Genomic DNA, 21,673 nt, shown 5'->3' with positions numbered 1-21,673 from the left:
CAAACTTCCCTACCCATCCATAATACTCACTCGTCATCAACCACTCACTGTCGCGGACATCATCGTTTATTCTACGCATCATCATATTCATCACGCACGACCATCCTTCTCATCAGCTCAACTCACTTCTGCTGTACAAATAGCCAGTTCTTTGTTCAGCTCCATGGCCAAGGCGCTATATACATCAAGAACTCCCCTCGTCCTCTGCTTCACGGCTGCGCAGTAAATGGCCCCAGGCAGGTGAACAAACGGACGCCGCAAACGCTGAAGGTGCAATGAACCAAACTAAACTATTTTTTATTTTATTTTACCAAGTAACGCCCACTGAGCTCTATAGCTTTCTTAGAAGCGACCTGGACACAAATGATAGCTCAACGAAGTGGCTTATTATCACATGTAAATTTCTAGCAGCCAAATACTCTAAATGCGTGATGTTGATTCGAAATGTGGAGTGAAAATCCGGAGGACCCGGAGTAAAATCCACGTGACCATGGTGAGAGAGACACGCAAACTCCAAATATACAGCAGGCGTCAGGGTCAGGATCGATCCCATGATCTCCTGCGCATCAGGCGAGGTAGTTAACACCTCGCCACCGCGGCACCCTGGGTCCTCTAAGGCCCTCGCACAGCAACCGATGGCGACCGCTCACAGCGGTGGAACGGCCCCGAGGAGTCTGAACAAAACGCGGAGTCCCAGCCCCAGTTCCAGTCCAAGTTCCAATCTCAGTCCCAGTTTCAGTCCCAGTCCCAGTTTCAGTCCCAGTCCCAGTCCCAGTCCGCGACCAACCTGGCCGGCCGTCCCCGCCACCAGGAGCCGCCCGCTGAACTTGCACAGCGAGATCTTCTGGATCCCCAGGCGAGGGTCGTCGCTGTAGGGGTCGAAGCAGCCCACCTGCCAGCGCGGACGGCACGGAGGTCAACATTCGTGGCTTTGCTGTGGAGACGTTCACAGCTGCTGGGGGTGGTGGTATCCTTTGTATAACCTACACTTTTTTTTACTTTACTAGGTAATGCCCTTTTTCGGAAGCAACCTGGCCACAAATTGATAGCTCAACAAAGTGGCTTATCACGTGGTAATTTATGGCAAAAAAAATACTCGAAGAACAGAAGATGAAATACGGCCCTGTCGAGACGCACAATGCCTCTTTTGCAAGCAGGGCCGACCCAAGTTAAGTAAAATTATATTTAATATGACAGAATACACCAACAGCTCGCCCATCGCAGGTTTTCCCATCGCAGATATGACAATTAATATTTGACGTTGTGTGGACAGCTGTGTGTGTGTGGGGAGCGATAGTCCAGCAGGCGACCCAAGTTCGATTTCCGCTTACGGTCAACACCATTGACGATTATTATCTGAACCGGTAGTGGGCCACCCCTAGGTCCACTCAGCCTCAAATGATTACTTGGTGCAGTGCCGGGGAGACGAAGGTGGCCGGGCATGGTGCCGTCCACCCCACCCCCTCGCTCGCCATGCCGGCCTTCATTAGGTGCTTGCTCACAGCACTTGCCCCAACAACCTGTTAAGGCTATACGGGCGGAGGGCTCTTTGTCTTTGCGTGCAAGCGGCAGGACCCACCTTGACGAAGGGAGGCCACTCGTCGTCGCTGGCGGGGCCCAGGCCCTCGCTGTGCTCGCCGTCCGTCTGGAAGAGCGGCGCGGTGCTCAGGATGTAGAGCGGAGTGAGCCCAGCGCCCGACGCGTCCCAGAAGCGCACCGTGCCGTCCTCGTGCCTGCGCACACGCACACACGCACGCACACACGCACGCACACACACAGGCACACACACACGTTGTGGCGTGTACACACAGGCATGCACACACACGCACGTTGTGGCGTGTACACACACGCACGCGCACACACGCACGCGCACACACGCGCACACGCACGTTGTGGCCTGTACACATGCGCACGTACGCACACACACGCACGTTGTGGCGTGTACACATGTGCACGTACACGCACGCACACACGCGCATGCACACACACACAAAAAGACAAATATCCCCCATATAGCATTAACAGACAGTTGGGGCAAGTGCTGTTAGTGAGCACCTATGAAGGCCGGAAAAGGCACATGAGGGGGTAGGTGGCCAGCACCACGCCCGGCCGCCTTTGTCTCCCCAGTGGCGACATTTACACACCGCACCGGGTACTCATTTGAGGATGGGTTCGTAGCGCAGCGCGCTAACCGCTTACACCATCGCTCTTCTACAAACTTAGACCCTGCTGACAAGTGGCCGATACCCTCCCTTCACCACCAGGAAGGAATGGGGAGAATCACCGCTCGAGTGTTTCACATCGGTGAGCGTCGCATGCTGGGCGACTTACCCTGTGAGCAACAGATTCCTTTCGCTCGGCTCTGGGAGAAGGTTCCTCCCTCCCAGGATCGGCCAACTCTGCAGACAAGGTTGAGTTAGTTCCTATTACAGGGGACACCCACGTGGGAACCCCACAGGGGCGGTGGAAAATGTGTGGATAAAAAAACATCACAAGCTTCTGACATCTCTAATAAGCGTAACATAATTATAAATCATATTCTACAGCGCTTATGTCAATCTTAACACTGGATGTATAAGATCGTGCTCATTACACACAAAGTTCTTACCACAAATGAACCACAATACCTTTCTGATCTCGTCAAGAAGCATAAACCATCACGCAAACTCCAATCATCCTCGCAGTCGCTTTTGGATAACCATCGGACAAAGACAGCCACCACGTGGCGTGCTTTCAGATGCACTTCTGTGGCCATCTGGAATGCTCTTCCTTCCCTATTAGGTCTGAATTCAATCTAAATTAAAAACTAATTTCTCTAGAAATGCTTTTTGTGCTTTGTTTGTTTGTCCTTCCCCCCACAGGCCCAATTAGCATGGTTGGCTAAAGAATTGCGAGATATTCTCGCTAGAGCAAGTTTACCGCTCGCCCGAGAAAATTATCGCTGTACCCAGAAAGAAACCGTGGCAAACCCGGTTCACCCGGCCAGAGACGACGTGGAGAGACACAGGGAGGAGGAGGAACTCACGGCGCTGGGCGCGAGCGTGCGCTGCGCACGCCCCGTGGCGCGCACTCGCTCCCAGAGGCGCAGCGGCACCGCGGCCACGTGGCACGAGCACGTGATCGCCGACGAGTGCAGCGGAGAAAGGTACGGGGGCGGCACGGTGGGCCAGCCGTCCGTCGCCAGGTCCAGGACCACCAGCTCCTCCTCCACCAGGACCACCAGGGCCGTGGCGTCACCGCCACCGACGGCACCTGCACGAGAAGCACGGCGATTGGCCGATGACGATCGCTACCGGGAAAAAAACCACGACGCCCGCCCGCTCCAAGTCGTTCGCCGCCGATGCCAGCCGCGACGTGGAGTCGAACGCAGGTCGCTGGGTTCGTAGCGCGGCGCGCTCACCGCCGCAAAAACAAAGATCCCCCGTATAGCCTCATATACGTCGGTCCTTCTCCCGCAGCTCCGTGTAGCACTTGCTCTTAACAGTCCGTAGGGGCACAAAGACAAACACGCCCGCTAACACACTGCCCCCCCCTCCCTCTGGGAGCGAGCGAGCAGAGGGGAGAGGAGGGGGCCTCTCCGCGTGCGCCCACCCCCACTCCCCACCCCCCACGGCCTCACCGCCGGCCGCAGCGTCGCCGTGCACCGTGAAGAAGTCGACGACTCGCGACGTGAAGTCGAAGGCGGCGTGGCGCCCCCCGCCGCGGCGCACCGTCACGCAGTGCCGGTCCCCAAAGCTGGCGCGCGGCATCCCCCCGCCAAACACCAGCAGGGACTCCCTGCACCGCACACAAAGACGACCGTTCAACCCGCACCCCCCTCCCCTCCCGTAGAGCCTTCACGCACTTTGGGACGAGTGTTCATGGTGGCGAGGTCAGAGCGCAGAGCTGCCACCGTCGACTGCCGGGGTTTGAATCAGAATCAGTTAAGACTGCAGGAGGAGGAATCCGATGAGCTACGAAGCTCTTCATCGCAGATGTCCTCCAGTAGGGGCGGCGGGTCAGCAAGTTACAACAACAACAAACGACTCACAAAACGATAGAAGTGCAAAGTAGAGAATAGGTGAGCTAGTCATTAAAAATAAATAAATGTAAAATAAAAAGTATAAAAAGTACTTTATTTTTATTTCCAGCATATATGAACAAAGACAAAGATCCCCCATTTAGCCATCACAGACTTCTGAAACAAGTGCTGTTTGCGAGCATCTGTTCAAGCCGGCAGGGCACATGACAGGGTGGGTGGTCAGCACCACGCCTGGCCACCTTTGTCTCCCCAGTGCAGAGACATCGACGCAGGTACTAATTTAAGGCTGAGCCGACCTAAAAAAACTACTAAAAACTACTTTGTATTTTACCAGGAAAGACCCACTGATCGATGCATCTCTTTTTCAGAGACGACCTAGCCACAAATGACAGCTCAACAACAAAGTGGCTGTTCACATAGAAATGTATCGCAGCCAAATACTCTAAGCACACGTTGATTCTAAATGTGGAGGGCAAAACCAGAGGACCCGAAGAAAAAATGCAAGCGACCACAGCGAGAGAGAAATGCAAACTCCAAATATGCAACAGGCGTCAGGCGTCAGGGTCAGGATCGAGCCCACGACCTCCTGTGGTACCAGGCGAGGGAGATAACATCTCCCCTAGCCACCATGGCGCCCCTCCTGCATCACGACAGTGCACACAGGGAGACTCAAAACAAGTTTCCCACATCCATCACTGACGCCGCCTCCGAACAGAAGCGATGTTTCCCCAGAGAAGAAAAGGCCGAGTGTGCAAGGGTCGTTGCCTGAGACACGACGAGCCCGTTGTATTCTTGTTCCGCGATGAAAATGTGGCCTTCTTATTGCGGCCAAGCCCTCAGAGGCAGCACTGCCGCGGCAAGCCCTGACGCTCGTCTTTGCCGTACAGTGCATCTCGGACACTTACAGCCACACTCGGAGATTTAACTAAAAGTACCACGTGGTTAAAAGCTTCAAGCTGAGCTTCCCCCGTGGCACGACAACATTTGGTGTTTTACGGGCCTTGAATTATTTATCCATGGGGGACCGACCGTGTTGCTGGGACAGCTGACATGGACACTGCTGTTCCAGAGTCAGGGCAATGTCCCGAAATCCCCAACAACAGCCGCAGGCAACTACAGATCCCCACCTCGACAGCAGCCCACAGCCAGCCCCCCCCCTCACGAAGCCCCCCGCGCTCCCCCCCCCCACTCCCGGGCCTCCCCCTCCCCTCCCTCTTGTCGTCTTCCCTCTCACTCTCCTTATCACTCCACTCTCCGCATCTTCAACTAAACTAAAAGATGTGACTTTACCGGGTAAAGTCCACTGAGCTATTAACTCTTTTTAAGAAGCGACCTGGCTATCACAAATGATAGCTCAGCGAAGCAACTCATCATCGTGTGGACATGTACAGCAGCAGCCAGAGGAGGAGGGAGGAGGGAGGGGGGAGACAATGCAGCGCTGCGGAGGCTGGGAAACCGGAGTCACGTTTGGGAGATAACGCCACGTGGCAGCAATCGTCTCAGAACAGAATTATTCCATCGGTTTACCCAGAAAACCTCACGGAGTCTAAAGAGAATCTTGTTCAGGAAGGTCCGGCGGCATTGGGGTATTTTTGGAGAATTCCATTCGTGAGAGTTTGGCTTTGTGTGGGAAAAAAAACGTTGGGTATGTGGAGGAGAAAACTCCACTGTGCAAGCGTGAAACGCTCAAAAGTCCCCGTGAACTCGATCCAGTCGACCACATTTCTGTACTGCCCCTGCGCCGGCACCTCGCAGCTCCACACAGACAGCACCGTGCGGCGCACTGGCGGTCACCCACACACGACGCAACAGGCTCGCCCCGGCTGAGCTCACCCACACACACGGCGCAGCAGGCTCGCTCCGGCTGAGCTTACCCACACACGGCGCAGCAGGCTCGCCCCGGCTGAGCTCACCGACACACGGCGCAGCAGGCTCGCTCCGGCTTAACTTACCCACACACGGCGCAGCAGGCTCGCCCTGGCTGAGCTTACCCACACACGGCGCAGAAGGCTCGCCCTGGCTGAGCTTACCCACACACACGGCGCAGCAGGCTCGCCCTGGCTGAGCTTACCCACACACACGGCGCAGCAGGCTCGCCCTGGCTGAGCTTACCCACACACACGGCGCAGCAGGCTCGCCCTGGCTGAGCTTACCCACACACACGGCGCAGCAGGCTCGCCCTGGCTGAGCTTACCCACACACGGCGCAGCAGGCTCGCCCTGGCTGAGCTTACCCACACACGGCGCAGCAGGCTCGCCCTGGCTGAGCTTACCCACACACACGGCGCAGCAGGCTCGCCCTGGCTTAGCTTACCCACACACGGCGCAGCAGGCTCGCCCTGGCTTAGCTTACCCACACACGGCGCAGCAGGCTCGCCCTGGCTGAGCTTACCCACACACACGGCGCAGCAGGCTCGCCCTGGCTGAGCTTACCCACACACGGCGCAGCAGGCTCGCCCTGGCTGAGCTTACCCACACACACGGCGCAGCAGGCTCGCCCTGGCTTAGCTTACCCACACACGGCGCAGCAGGCTCGCCCTGGCTGAGCTTACCCACACACACGGCGCAGCAGGCTCGCCCTGGCTGAGCTTACCCACACACGGCGCAGCAGGCTCGCCCTGGCTGAGCTTACCCACACACGGCGCAGCAGGCTCGCCCTGGCTGAGCTTACCCACACACACGGCGCAGCAGGCTCGCCCTGGCTGAGCTTACCCACACACGGCGCAGCAGGCTCGCCCTGGCTGAGCTTACCCACACACGGCGCAGCAGGCTCGCCCTGGCTGAGCTTACCCACACACACGGCGCAGCAGGCTCGCCCTGGCTGAGCTTACCCACACACGGCGCAGCAGGCTCGCCCTGGCTGAGCTTACCCACACACGGCGCAGCAGGCTCGCCCTGGCTTAGCTTACCCACACACGGCGCAGCAGGCTCGCCCTGGCTGAGCTTACCCACACACACGGCGCAGCAGGCTCGCCCTGGCTGAGCTTACCCACACACGGCGCAGCAGGCTCGCCCTGGCTGAGCTTACCCACACACGGCGCAGCAGGCTCGCCCTGGCTGAGCTTACCCACACACGGTGTAGGCTCGCCCCGGCTGAGCTTACTACACCTGGCGGGGACCTCGATCCGTGGATTTGGTTCCCGGCCGCCGGGACTCACAATCGGGACGAGTTTATCTCATGCTGCCTCTACTCCCAGACCTGAACAGCTCCAATGATTAGAATGAACCATCTGGCTATTGCAAAAGCATTGTGTGGGGGAGGAGGAGAATATATAAATAAATAAATATTCCCCATACCCTGGACATTTGAACAAACTCATTACGCGTTTCCCAGGACGTCGCGGGGAAAAGCAAATGTCAGCAAACGCTCGATGCGGCGTCGTGCGCGGAGAGGAGCTAAGAGCGCGCCGCTTGCGTGCTCGTTGCGGAACGTGGAGGTCACCGTTTGTTCAAGGCTCACGTCTACGCTCATAAAGAAGCCGTGTTCACCGTACACAATGACGATGACGGCGCACGGGACGTCCACTCTGCAGCCCGAGCGCTCGCTTCAAACAATATCCTCAAGCAGACGATTCGCCCTGCATGCAACTGCGTTTGCTAATTTTTAACTTTCATCCTTACACCGTGTATCGAGAGTGACATTGCAATGTGCAATGTTATTGGGAGACTGTGCGTCGTTGTTGTCTTGCTGTGGTCTGGGACTCTTCTTGCTTTGCTGCCTTGCCCAAGCTTGGGAACTGGTGCAACTTAAACTCAGAAACTTTATCTGTTTTACGGAAATTTTGTTACGATTTGCTTACATATTCCTATACTTTGCACTCCTATCGTGTTTTTGTGTTGTTTGTTGTTGTAACTGTGAGCCGCCCCTACTGGACATCTGTGAAAAAGAGCTTTAAAGCTCATCGGATTCCTCAATAGACAAGAATGAAAATGAGTGCAGCCCCATTGCTCGTTTTGCAAGGAAGATATTATGAAACTCGCATTTTTGCCCGTCCAAGGACGGGTGTATTGCAATAAATCTGAAACTTGCAAGCGAAGAGCAGACCACGACGTGATATTCATTGCATCAATTCGTGTGCACTTTGTAAGGGCGCGGTGACACAGACTTATTTCATGTAAAGGTTATAATCCCTTGTTCATCACGACGTCCTTTTTACTTCGATGTCTCAACAGCGTGACGGAGATCGCGTGACGTGAGGGTTCTGCCTTGTGAGTGAGGGTTGTGAGTTGACGCCGAGGAGGGGGCTCCTCGGCCCCCCATGTGGAGTGACGTCAGCCGCTAATTATTATTAATGGGGGGTGGGGGGGTGTCCCCTTGAAGGACGTCACCTTATAATGATCATTAATGACGCTGGGCTTGGGGGGGGGGGGTCACGTTTGAGTGATGGGTTGTTAGAAACATGCCAACTCACCCGTTGCTGGAGTCCTCCCACAGGACCTTGGTGATGGCCTTGCAGGGGAAGGGGCCTGTGGACGGGAGAGAGGCCACAGGGCGGTGAGGCACAGCCACGCTGCGAGACGGTCCAGGTGGCCACCTCAGGACGACGGAGACACTAACGTGTCCACCGTGAGATGGTCATACACCAACGCAGGGTCCGTATATTATAATCCAATTGAATATTTATAAAGTGCCTTCATTAAAAGGTGCTTGACGTAGCTTGCAAAATAATGACACAGATTGGAATGATGTCATTGACATCACTGTCAATGACATCACTGTCAATGACATCACTGTCAATGACATCACTGTCAATGACATCACTGTCAATGACATCACTGTCAATGACATCACTGTCAATGACATCACTGTCAATGACATCACTGTCAATGACATCACTGTCAATGACATCAAGGATCGAGGAACAAATGGCAGTGATAGAGGGGTACTCGGGGATCACGAAAGGGCAGGGGAGGGACGGAACGGAGTGGAGGGGTGAGGGGAGGGGAGAGGAAGGGAATGGGTGATGATGGAGAAGAGGTGAGGACTTGAGAGAGGTATGGAAGGAGGTTAAGGAAGGGGACTGCTTAATGTACTGGGCAGTGTTGAGTCCATCCCAACACTGCACGTCCGCCGGCTGTGGGGCGAGTGACCGTGGCGCTGGGAGCGTGCGTGGCGTGTGGGACGAGTGACCGTGGCGCTGGGTGTGTGCGTGGCGTGTGGGACGAGTGACCGTGGCGCTGGGTGTGTGCGTGGCGTGTGGGACGAGTGACCGTGGCGCTGGGTGTGTGCGTGGCGTGTGGGACGAGTGACCGTGGCGCTGGGTGTGTGCGTGGCGTGTGGGACGAGTGACCGTGGCGCTGGGTGTGTGCGTGGCGTGTGGGACGTGTGTCCGTACCGTACGTGACGCTCGTCTGTGGCTGCTCCTCCCCGGGGCTCCACACGCTGTGGCTGCCATCGCTGTGCGAGCTCACGATGCCATCGCCAGTGCCCTGCCACGTGGCGCTCTCCAGCTACCACCGAGCGTGCCGCACAAAGACAAAGATCCCCTGTGTAGCCTTCAGACTTTTGGGGCAAGTGCTGTTAGCGAGTAGCACCCATGAAGGCTGGCACGGCACACGAAGGGGGTGGGTAGCCAGCACCACGCCTTTGTCGCCCAAGTGGCGATGTTTACACATCGCACCGGGTACTCATTGCAGGGGGAGGCCCAGGACCAATTCGTAGAGCAGCGCGCTAACCGCTGTGCCACCGCTCCCCAAGGGTGGTGGTGGTGGTTGGGGGTGGTGGTTGGGGGTGGTGGTTGGGGGTGGTTGGGGGTGGTGGTTGGGGGTGGTGGTTGGGGGTGGTGGTTGGGGGTGGTGGTTGGGGGTGGTGGTTGGGGGTGGTGGGGGTGGTGGTTGGGGGTGGTTGTGGTTGGGGGTGGTTGTGGTTGGGGGTGGTTGTGGTTGGGGGTGGTGGTTGGGGGTGGTGGTTGGGGGTGGTGGTTGGGGGTGGTGGTTGGGGGTGGTTGGGGGTGGTGGTTGGGGGTGGTGGTTGGGGGTGGTGGTTGGGGGTGGTGGGGGTGGTTGTGGTTGGGGGTGGTTGTGGTTGGTGGGTGGGAAGTGGTGGTGAATGGGGGTAGTTGTGGTTGGGGGTGGTGGTGGTGGTTGGGGGTGGTGGTGGTGGTTGGGGGTGGTGGTGGTGGTTGGGGGTGGTGGTGGTGGTTGGGGGTGGTGGTTGGGGGTGGTGGTTGGGGGTGGTGGTTGGTGGTTGGGGGTGGTGGTTGGGGGTGGTGGTTGGGGGTGGTGGTTGGGGGTGGTGGTTGGGGGTGGTGGTTGGGGGTGGTGGTTGGGGGTGGTGGTTGGGGGTGGTGGTTGGGGGTGGTTGTGGTTGGGGGTGGTTGTGGTTGGGGGTGGTTGTGGTTGGGGGTGGTTGTGGTTGGGGGTGGTCGTGGTGGGTGGGAAGTGGTGGTGATTGGGGGTAGTTGTGGTTGGGGGTGGTGGTTGGGGGTATTGGTGGTGGTTGGGGGTGGTGGTGGTTGGGGGTATTGGTGGTGGTTGGGGGTGGTGGTGGTTGGGGGTATTGGTGGTGGTTGGGGGTGGTGGTGGTGGTTGGGGGTGGTGGTGGTTGGGGGTGGTGGTGGTTGGGGGTATTGGTGGTGGGTGGGAAGTGGTGGTGGTTGGGGGTGGTGCTCACAGGCGCCCCCAGGTGGTGTCGCTGGGCGGCGTGGCGCCGGAGGTCCCACACAAGGAGGGCCCCGCGGCCGTAGCCGACGAGCAGCAGGTGGGGCCGTGCGGGGTGCTGCTGCAGGGCCTCCACGGGGCCCAGGGCCCGGCACGGCCGCTGCTCCACGCCCACTCTGCACGGGCACGCGGCCGCACAAAGACAAAGATCCCCAGTGTAGCCTCAATAAACTGTGGGGACAAGTGCTAGGTGCTACTTAGGGCCAAACAAAGACAAAATCCACGGTATATCCTAAACATATTTTTGGGGCGAGTGCTGTGAAGTGAGCAATCATGAAGGCCGGCACGGCACACAAGGGGGTGGGTCGCCAGCAACACACTTGATCGCCTTCGTCTCCCCAGTGGTGATGTTTTACACACTGCACCAGGTACTAATTTTAGACTGAGTCGACCTAGGAGAGGCCCACAAGTAGTTCAGATTATCATCACTGGTGTTGGCCATGAGGGGGAATCGAATTCGGTTCGCTCGGTTCGTAGTGGAGCGTAGCCACTCACAGGGCGATGCAAACGTACACACACACACATGCATGACAATCGTACTAGTCTAGAAAACTATCTCTGCCTGGATTCCTGCCTGCCTGGCTGGAATCCAGGCCTGCTGGGGTGTGGGCTCCTCCTTCAGCCATGCACGGTGTGTAGGGGGGAGTTGGGGTCAAATTCTTCACCAGGTCCAACTTGAACTTGGTGGTCAAGAGATGGATCACAGTTCTTCCCCATTGCCATGGGAACACGATGGTGCAACCTGTTACACTTTCTCTCTCGTGTGGAAATCACTTTTTAAGAAAAGTAAATTTACTTTCATAATTCACGGTCATGGCGAGGGACTGTGTCGATGCGCACCTCACTTGCTCATAGAACAAGCTTCTGCGTCCTTTCCGCACATCCGTAGAAGTGCCAGTAAACTAATGTATGAATCCCATCACAATCAACATCAACGTGACCCTTCAGAATGAACACCTCAGTCGAAGCCCAAAAATCGCACCTCCTGGTTGTCTATTTTCTTGTAGACACCGGTGGAACCACCAACAGCATCACGACACTAACAGTCCGATGCACGCATCATGCACCTCGTTTTAGTGCATAATTTAGCCTGATATGCAGCAGTGCGATCATGGCCATGCAACCTAAACGATGGACCGAATAGTTAACCCATAGAGACGTCTATAAACCCATAGAGATACATAGAGACCCATTCATGACAAGCCACAGAAGAGTGACGGTGGCCATGCAACCCAAGCAACGGGCCACATATTAAACCAGCGTCATCTGCACTCCGTCAACAGAGGAAGAACACAAGTACACCAACTCTCTCCCTTGAGGTTCGCTCATGACTAAGAGACCTTGACATTGGCACCTGAAGCACATGGACATATTTCCGTATACAAACACTGAATCAACACCAACCTTCTAACGAGACTCACTGAAGTGATATTCGATCCGTGATGCGTCTGGTTGTTCTCATGTAAATTATTTTATCTGAGTTTGCCTTACAAAGAGATGAAAGGAAATTGATTCTCACTGCCTGCAATGTTGCACAGTGAAATGTTTCCAATGAGAACAACATTTATTTACATTGCCCTGTCACGCACTTTGTAGACTTAACATTGTTGGTGCTGACTGCTAGAAAAAATATATTATAGCGATAGATTCAATGGGAGAACTTAGTAAATACGTAAACGTCAACATTTTTAGAATCAATGAGAGCAAGGTCCACATGCTGCCAACAGGCAAAACAAAGAGAGGCGAGTCCCATCTTCATCGAGGCCAAGGCCATTTCACCCATCCCCACGCACAAAGACAAAGATACCCCGTGTAGCCGTAACAGACTGTTGGGGCAAGTGCTGATCGCCAGTAGCATCTGTGAAGGTCGGCACCACGGCACACGAGGGGGTGGGCGGCCAGCACCATGCCTGGATGCCTTTGTCTCCTCAGTGGTGATTTTTACACATCCTACCAGGTAGTTATTTGAGGCTGAGTTGACCTACGGGAGGCCCAGGACCGATTCAGACAATCGTCACCGGTGTTGACCGTGAGCGGGAATCGAACTCGAGTCGCAGCACAGCGTGCTAACCGCAGCACTCCCGCTCCCCACACACCGCGCGATTTACACAGCCACGTCAAAATACAAAGGTACCACCGGATGCTGTAGAGTCGTGATGAAGGAGAAAAGTGTGAGGGGGGTAAGGCGAGCATGGCACAGATCTGTACGGAACGATGTAGTGCACTAACAGCAGCAGCAGCAGTAGCAATCAAATGGACTTCATGGGCCAGGCACATAGGGTCAGGATTATTAACACGAATCCCAGCATCCAAGGGCTACATTCAGCGTACAGTCAAATTCTACACCTGCGTAGGCTCACCAAAACCAAAAAATATCAATGCGGTTAATATTTATGAGAATTCGTTTGAACACCAGAGTGCAACATATCCCCATGGCGAAAAGCCAAACGTTTAACAATTTTGCGTCTCCACGAATCGCCGGAAGGTCATCCAGTTCAGTCGCTCTTCTTCCCTAGAGGTGGCTCGGGGTGCCACACCTCGTGAGGCCAGGGCCCCCATGCCGGAGGGCCTCAACTGATGCGGCCGAGAAGTCGGTTTCATGGTCAGGCGGCGACACCTCCGACTAACGCGGGAAGGGCCACGGACGGGTTCCTGGAGGCTAGGCGTTAAATTAAAAAATACCCCCCCCCCCCTCCACCGAGACCCTTCTCTAAGACAATCTCTGAGGCCCCCCCCCCCTTCGGATCGGAGGCTGAAAGCAATCTGCCCCCCAAAATACTCCTCCCCCCACGGCCCCGACTCGGTTGTTCCCAACTCGGGGACCTGACAAGCTCAGAACCAGGAGTGGATTCCCCACCGAGTAAAGCCCAATGAGCCAAGAAGCTCTTGTTCAAGGGTGACTCGGCCGGCAGACCGTGGTGAAGAGATGTTAACCATCTCGCCTGGTACACAGGAGGTCGTGGGTTCGATCCCAATCCCGACTCATTTATATTTGGAGTTTGCATGTTCTTTCTCCCCGTGGTCACGTGGATTTCTCTCTGGGTCCTCCGGTTTTTCTCTTCACATTTAGAATCAACATCACGCGCTTAGAGTATTTGACTGCTATACATTTCCACGTGATAAGCCACTTCGTTGAGCTATAATTTGTGACCAGGTCACTTCTGAAAAAGAGCTATATAAGCTCAGTTGGGCCTTATCTGGCAAAATAAAAATTGCTTAGTTTAGTTCAGTGCGTGCCTCGTCACAGGCCACGAGGCGTCTGGCAGGTCAAGACGACAAGATGTGAGGCTGTCCGGACTGCAGACATTCCAGGCCGACATTTTACTCGCAAGGCTCCAATCGCGCAATACATCATGCAACTCGTCACGAAATTGGGCTGTTGTTTTGCCCTTTAAACATTTTTCTTCGGACTAAAACAAAACACTTAAGATGCAAAGCAACATCACACGTTCGTCAGCCTCGCAAACGAGGGCGAACGTGGAAATGTATTCACAAACCAAAGTTAAAGTGACGCTCGAAAGAATTGAGGACTGTAATTCAATGAAGTCACGTCAGTCCAAAAAAAACACACAATGTGTTTTTTATTATTATTCCGGAGAGCAACGAGGCCTGGAAATCATTCTCATGAAGTCGAATTTCCAGCCCTGACACTGAAACACAGACCTCATTTCCCGTTTGGCAACCGAGCCAATGCTGACGTAAAACATTTTAGTTCTCTTACAACCCTCATGAACACGGCCTTCTCCGTCAAAATACATGGTACACACCTCCTCGTGTTTACGAATGAGAAGCCATCAAATCGCAGCAGCATTATAAATAACGAGCAGGAACCCACGGAACTTCCACCGTAAAAGTATGGCAAATTTGTAAGTTGATCATCACTCCCCCGTCTCCTGGACCTCACCAATGTCACGTGACGTCAAAACCCGCCGACCATCTAATTGTATATTTTATTTTCGACTTATGCGACTCGCAATGCCTATTTACACTTTCTTTTGCGTGCGGTTGCGATTTACTCTGCTCGGCCGGTGTCGGCCGCTGAGGTGGTGAGGGAGTCTCTCTCTGTCCCTCCCCGTTGCTCCGTGCCCCACGGTAGCGTCCCGTTCTGCTGTAATGTGCACTCTGATATTGGCACGTAAAATAAAGATTGAGTGATTGATGATTTAGATGAGTGGCTCTCCGTCACCAAAACTTAATTTGAAAAACCGGCGACACTGCATTGGCGGCGGTGCTCAGTCACAATAACCAACACCCATCACCTTCGAGAGTAAAACACTGCGCTGACAGGGACACGAGAGGCGTAACGCGACGCTGCAGGCAGCAGCCCTCCTTCAGAGTCGAGGGCTCTTATTTGTACTCGGTGTCCGTGACAATGGCACTTCTTCTGAGCAAAGCCCTCTGCTGTGAAGAAAGGCCAGATATGTTGTCATCTTTAGGAGACTGTTATTGACGAATGTGTAGCCTTGTTGGGTTTGTGTGTACACACACACACAACAAGGCTACACACACTCAGTGTGTGTACAAAACGGGAAATGTTAGCAATCAATGATTGTACGACTCTCCCCCAAATTGGATGAAGGTTGTTGCAAGACAACGCCACTGCCTCGGCTGCCAGCATCAAGATGTTCAACAAGAGAAACTGGCTTAATCCAAATTTACAATACAAACAAGGTATGAATTGATGTGAAAAGCGTTGTAACGCATTCGGTCAGCCATAGTCAGAAGGCAAGAGGATGGTGGCGAGCCTCGACACGAACAGAGGCAGGGCGTGGCAGCACAGGCGGCTGGGGGAGGAGATTGCAGACTTTGGTGGCAGCAAAGCCGGAGGAGTGACATCTCTCTCTGGGACCATTTCTGTCGCTATCAAGATGATGGAAACATGAAGAGGCGTCACCTTATCCAGCACCATCCCATCACCAACACCCGCCATTCGCCACGAAGTGACGGCGACATCATCACAGCGCCTGTGCCAGGCTGGGTGCACCTACCCTGAGGTCACATGAAGCGTCAAAGGCTCGCTGACAGGAGGTCACACGACAGACCCAGTAGGTGCCATGGGTTGGCTGACTGAGATGACTGGCAGAAGCACCCTACTGTACCATCACCACCACTACCATGAACCCCTAACCACCATCATCACCACTGCTACCACTACCACAATACCATTACCATTTTACACCATCACTACCACTGCCACCAAAGACAAAGCTTCTTCATTTAGCCTTAACAGACTATTGGGGCAATTGCTGTAAGCAAGTATCCAGCACGCGAGGGGGGTGGGGTGGTCAGCACCACGCCTTGGCTTCCCTATTGTCGATATTTACACATTACACCGAGGGGAGGCCCAGGGCTAGTTCAGATCATCATCCTGGTGTTGGTGGCGAGTGGGAATGGGACTCGGGTCGCCAGGTTCGTAGCACAGTGCGCTAACCACTGCAACACCACCCCAACACGATCACTACACCATCGCCACCATCGCCACCACCACGGCTGCCACCATCACCGCCGCCACCCCTGTGAGCTGCCCAGCTTGACAGCAAGGGCCACCACCGCACCCCCTCTCCTCCCAAGCATTCACGGTGGCCGTGGACCCGGGGGCCGCAGTGCGCACGAACCCAGCGCGCGTGCACACGCGTCTGTACACGTCCGTACGTGCGTGAGTTTGTACGTCTATGCGTCCGTGCGCACGTCTGTGCGCGCACATACACGGTGTATCGCGCACCAGCGCCGTGACACGTCCGGGACAGGGTGACACTCCTCGTCCGCCAAAGTGGAGCTTGAGAGCCACCTCCTCGGGACGATGTGAAGCACCATTAGCAGAGGCCACTTACGAACACGCCCACTAAGAGACACAGTCCACCCGTGGAGCCGCGCGCATCGTCGGGGCGAGCGCTGTCACGAGCGAGCGAGCGCTGCTACAATTCGAGTGCTGCTCTGAGCGAGCGCTGCTCCGAGCGTGTGTGCGTAGGCTGCTGTGAACCCTAAATGATAATGCTGGTGTGGACAATACAAGATTGTGCTGCGAAACATTTGACCGCTCAGAGATGACAATTAATTAAATCACGTCCGGCGAGTGCTTGCTTTAACGCGTGGCGGTGTTCACATGACAACGCGTGTTCGCTGCAATGCGGTTCTTCCATTTGGGAACACTTTTTGCACAATGCGGAACGCGCACCGTTATAACGCGGTTTCTGAGCGATGGATGACGAAACTACTTTCTTGAGCTGCGTGGCCGAGCGGTACAGCGATACAGTAACATGGAATGATACGGTAAGCAGGCGGCGTACCCTCAGTTATTTGTCCCGCCATTTCACTGCGTGTGCATAGCAGTCACGTGCGGTCAGGAGAGGCAGGGGAGGCAGAGCCTCACCCGTCATACTCCAATGAAAACAGCTGTTACTAAAAGGGGGCGTGTCAGACACGCCCTCCTCAGCGAGGACACGCCCCCCTCAGTGTGTGAATCTGGCTCTGACACGAGCCAGTGCCTCCCCAGCCATTGACCTCACTGCACATCACTGGTGCATAGTAGGAGTATATCGTAACTTGCCAAACTTATTACATCAATTGCTAAATGTGTTTTTTGCAAAACGCGGCACTTTTCATGAACGCATCTACAACTAGCACGTTAATCGAGGACTTGCCGTACATCGTAGTAACGCAACGCCACATGAGAAAATCCCCACCCCCCCCCATCTCTCCCCAGCCTCCCAGAGGTAAACCCACAAACCTCAAACCCTCCCCGCTACGCACCGGCAACAGCGCACTGTCGCCCATCCAGGCGCACTCAGCCCTAAATAAACCTTGCACCGTCACACGGTTCCTGCCACGCTTACGTCCCAGTTATCGCTCGCGACCTTTGAACCAACCATGGCCCCAAGGCAAGCCGATCAATTGCAGGCGTGTGCCACCGCACCAAATCACGTGCTCCTTCCTGCAAGCCTGAGGGCTGAAATGTTCAGGATAAAAGTTGGAAAACAATTGATAATAAAAAAAGGCAAAGTGTTGGGAATGACAAAAACAAAGATGTCCTCTATAGCCTTAACGGACTGTTGGGGCAAGTGCTGTTAGCGAGCACCTACGAAAGGCCAGGACGACACGAGGGGTGGGTGGCCAGCACCACGCCCAAGTGGCCATGTTTACACACAGCATCAGGTACAAATTTCGGGCTGAGTCGACCTAGGGGAAGCCTAGGCTCAGATAATCGTCGCTGGTGTTGGCCGTGAGCGGGAATCGGAATCTGGTCGCCGGGTTCGTAGCGCGGTGCCCCAACCACTGCGCCACCGCTCTCCTCGTCGAGTGACTACGAGTGACAGAGCGGCCAGCGGGCAGCTCCGGGCTCAAGTGGCCCCCGAGGCCGACGTCGCTCCCCGCCTGGCCCTGGGCTCGGCACCATCCGTCACGACGGCAGCGGGCAGCCGAGCAGCCGGGGGGAGCCTCGAGAGAGCAGGGCCGGACTTAACGGACACCGCCACGGCCTACGGACCCCCCAGTGAGCGACGAGAGGTCGCATTTCCATCGACAACGGAGCTCCGCCAACAGAACGCACGGCCGCCGCAAGGCGTGACAGAGGGGCGGTGCTCACGGCGCACGACGTGCGTGTGGTGGGATGCATCCCCGCGCCGCGCGGACAGGGGGGCCGCGAGCCTTACGCATGCAGCGCCGCCTCGGTCGAGATGGTAGCCCCCTCCTCCACGTCCCCCTCCTCCAGCGGGGCGAGCTGGGGCAGGCGCAGCATCAGCACCGCGCCGCTCTCCGTGCCCGCGCACAGGCGGGCGCCGCCCGCCAGCACGCACGCGACCGTCACACGCACGCCGCTCGGAAACGCCCTGCGTGCACGCACATCACACGGACGCAGAGGCAAAGGTCCCCCGCAACGCCGTGACAGACTTTCGTGTAAATGCCATTAGCAAGCAGCACCTATGAAGGCTGTCAAAAGCCAGGCTGTTATCGTCTCCCCCGTGCTGATGTTTCCACAGCACATTTCAGGTTTAATCGACCCGGAGGAAACACAGGACTGGTTCAGATATTCGTCACCGGTGCTGGTGGCCGTGAGCAGGAATCCAACTGGGGCCACCGGGTTCCTCGAGCAGCGCGATGATCTACGACAGTCGGCAAAACGGTCAACGCGGATTTGTATGCATGTTGAACTTCCTTCACACCGTACATAGCCGACCGTGCTAATCGAAGCTGCAGGGGGAAGGACAAACTTAACGTAAAAAGCAGTTCTAAATAAATTAGTTTTTAAGGGTCAACAATTTAAAAGTGCATAGCTCCAGTGGCTTCCTAATATTGGAAGAGCGTTTCAGACGGCCTCAGAAGTGCATCCGAAAGCACACGATGCGGTGACCGTGTTTTGTTCGATGGCTAGCCAGAAGCCGCTGCGAGGGTGACCGGCGTACGTGCGATGGATTACGCTCCGGCGCAATAGAATCTCGTAGCGGCGACGCGTCGCGGATGTGTGGCGCCCGCGATCGGGAGGAACCTTACCCCGGGCGTGCGCTCAGCGTGAAGTCCCCCCTCTCCTGCAGCGCCGTGCAGTCCCCGCGTTCCACCAGCTCCCACAGGTGGAGCGAGTTGTCGTCCAGCAGCGACACGAGGAGGCCCTGCGCACCCTCGCCCCGCCCGGCAACGACTCTCCCGTCAGCCAACGAGCAAACTCGGTCAATACATTTTTGGGTACATCCATAGCCAATTATGACAAACGCTCTGTTTATCCGGCGTTTTACCATCTGGAATGCTCTATTAAACCGGCATAGGTTATAGACGGCAATTAAAATTTTCCTTCACGTTGTTCCGGAAATATTCCATCAGGCATCCAGCATCTTGCGTGCGCTTCTCGTAGCTCTGTTGTTGTTGTTTACGGGAACTTCAAAACGCTGCTAAGTGTTGGCGTAGCTCTGTTGTTATTGTTGTTGTTGTTTATGGGAACTTCAAAACGCTGCTGAGTCAAGTCGCTAGCGGAAGTCTGTACGTACAGTACTCAACTTCTGTGTCCTATACTTTAAACGGACCCACTGCTTCTCTACAATCAACTTAGAATGCGCTACAACTGACTGGCGAGTATTCCTCTGTAAAAGAGAACATTGTTTCTTATAGCAGTTGAAATGTAGGCTTAGTTTATTTCTTGGGTGTGGGTGGGTGGTGTCAGTAGGTGGTGTCAGTAGTGTGGGTGGGTGGCCGGTGTGGAACAAGTGAATGTGTGGCTGGCTGCATGGTGCCGTTCCGTGCCCGGCGTGGCCACTCCGCACCGCCACTCCGCACCGCCACTCCGCACCGCCACTCCGCACCGCCACTCCGCACCGCCACTCCGCACCGCCACTCCGCACCGCCACTCCGCACCGCCACTCCGCACCGCCACTCCGCACCGCCACTCCGCACCGCCACTCCGCACCGCCACTCCGCACCGCCACTCCGCACCGCCACTCCGCACCGCCACTCCGCACCGCCACTCCGCACCGCCACTCCGCACCGCCACTCCGCACCGCCACTCCGCACCGCCACTCCGCACCGCCACTCCGCACCGCCACTCCGCACCGCCACTCCGCCACTCCGCCACTCCGCACCGCCACTCCGCCACTCCGCCACTCCGCACCGCCACTCCGCACCGCCACCCCGCACCGCCACCCCGCACCGCCACCCCGCACCGCCACTCCGCACCGCCACTCCGCACCTGCCCCGGCACGAAGTGGAGCTGTGTGACGGCGGTGGCCGTCTGGTGCTTCCCGCTGAGCACCACGCCAGGAGCTCCGCACCTGAGGGAGCCTCCGGTCAAGGAAAACCTCGCGCTGTGCACGGAGAAGTCTCTCCGATCGAGTGGGGCGCCTCGGTGGCGAGATGTCAACTACAGGTGGTCGTGGGTTCGACATATTCTACAGAAGCAAAATTTCACAAAAGCTTATTGGATCAGGTACCCGTGCGTGTACATAACCTCGAGCTTGCAAGGAACGCTGCGCAACATTCAGAACTCCCATCAAGCCCGAGCATCTTGAGAATTTTACTTTTCAATGGATGGTCGCCATTAAGAACCAGATAAACGTTTACATTTCGCAAGTTTACAGCGGAGCCCAAGAGTTCATTTCACCGAGGCCGCAGAACTGCTGTGACAGGATGGCTGCTGCGTGAAGCAGTTCTCCCTCGCAAAGTAAACACGGTGTTCAAGGGACTCTCACCTTCGTTTAAATTACATAAGCCCAACGACCTCGCAATGCTTCAGAATGGAATCAGATCGTATTTCACGCTGGGCAGACTAAATTAAACTCCACATCTCCGTTTCATGGCTCCCATCCTCACACGCAAACAGCGTTCTTCTTAAGTTTACATTTGTTGCGAGTCATTATAAAAACTGAAATCATTGTTAAGTGATTTTCCCATGGCACAATTTTTACGTCGTAAGACACATCGAGAGATGTCAAACTCGTGAGCAAAATGTGCATGACAGGAACGGTGCAAACTACAGCCACCCCATTAACACATTACCCATTAACACATTACCCATTAACGCATTACCCGGCCACTTTGATTCCCTTGCCTGGTATGCAGGTTTGATCCATGACCCTGATGACGCCTGTATATTTGGAGTTTGCATGTTCTCCCCTCATAGTCACAAGGATTTTTCTCCGGGTCCTCCGGTTTTCCCCTCCACATTTTGAATGGATGTGCATTTAGATTATTTGGCTGCTATAAATTTCCACATGATAAGCCACTTCGTTGAGCTATCATTTGTGGCCAGGTTGCTTCTGAGAAAGAGCGACATAGCTCAGTGGTAAAATAACATTGTTGAGGTCAGTTGATAATATTTTTTTAAATCAACCAATGTTCAACTCAAGCTTCCTGCCCTTCCACCTCTGCGCAGCCCACATTTTTAATTTTCACCAACCGACAAATGTTTGCGATTAGTAATGACCAAGGTGTCCTGTTCCACTGCTAATTTCCAGGAAAAATAATTATCGCCGGTCATTTGATATGCTTCAAGCTGGAATGTGGCTCTGTGATC

At 55.4% G+C, this 21,673-nt stretch overlaps 1 protein-coding gene across 1 annotated transcript in view; it reads right to left on the bottom strand.

The window, feature by feature from the left end:
* Positions 1 to 21,673, bottom strand: part of LLGL1 (LLGL scribble cell polarity complex component 1) — a 55,207-nt gene that overhangs the window by 15,121 nt on the left and 18,413 nt on the right. Inside the window, exons 4-14 of the mRNA XM_078863281.1 lie at positions 20,351 to 20,432; positions 19,168 to 19,283; positions 18,330 to 18,506; positions 10,634 to 10,796; positions 9,357 to 9,471; positions 8,433 to 8,487; positions 3,620 to 3,777; positions 3,026 to 3,252; positions 2,332 to 2,399; positions 1,580 to 1,733; positions 788 to 892 (exon numbers count right to left, since the gene is read on the bottom strand). Coding sequence (XP_078719407.1) covers positions 788 to 892; positions 1,580 to 1,733; positions 2,332 to 2,399; positions 3,026 to 3,252; positions 3,620 to 3,777; positions 8,433 to 8,487; positions 9,357 to 9,471; positions 10,634 to 10,796; positions 18,330 to 18,506; positions 19,168 to 19,283; positions 20,351 to 20,432 — 1,420 coding nt within the window. The remainder of the gene's footprint in view (positions 1 to 787; positions 893 to 1,579; positions 1,734 to 2,331; positions 2,400 to 3,025; positions 3,253 to 3,619; positions 3,778 to 8,432; positions 8,488 to 9,356; positions 9,472 to 10,633; positions 10,797 to 18,329; positions 18,507 to 19,167; positions 19,284 to 20,350; positions 20,433 to 21,673) is intronic.

Source organism: Lampetra fluviatilis, chromosome 1 (genome assembly GCF_964198595.1).
Source record: "Lampetra fluviatilis chromosome 1, kcLamFluv1.1, whole genome shotgun sequence".
NCBI classification, from domain to species: domain Eukaryota; kingdom Metazoa; phylum Chordata; class Hyperoartia; order Petromyzontiformes; family Petromyzontidae; genus Lampetra; species Lampetra fluviatilis.
The sequence above is the reverse complement of the archived record's forward strand: the minus strand, read 5'-3'. Positions and strand labels throughout refer to the sequence as shown.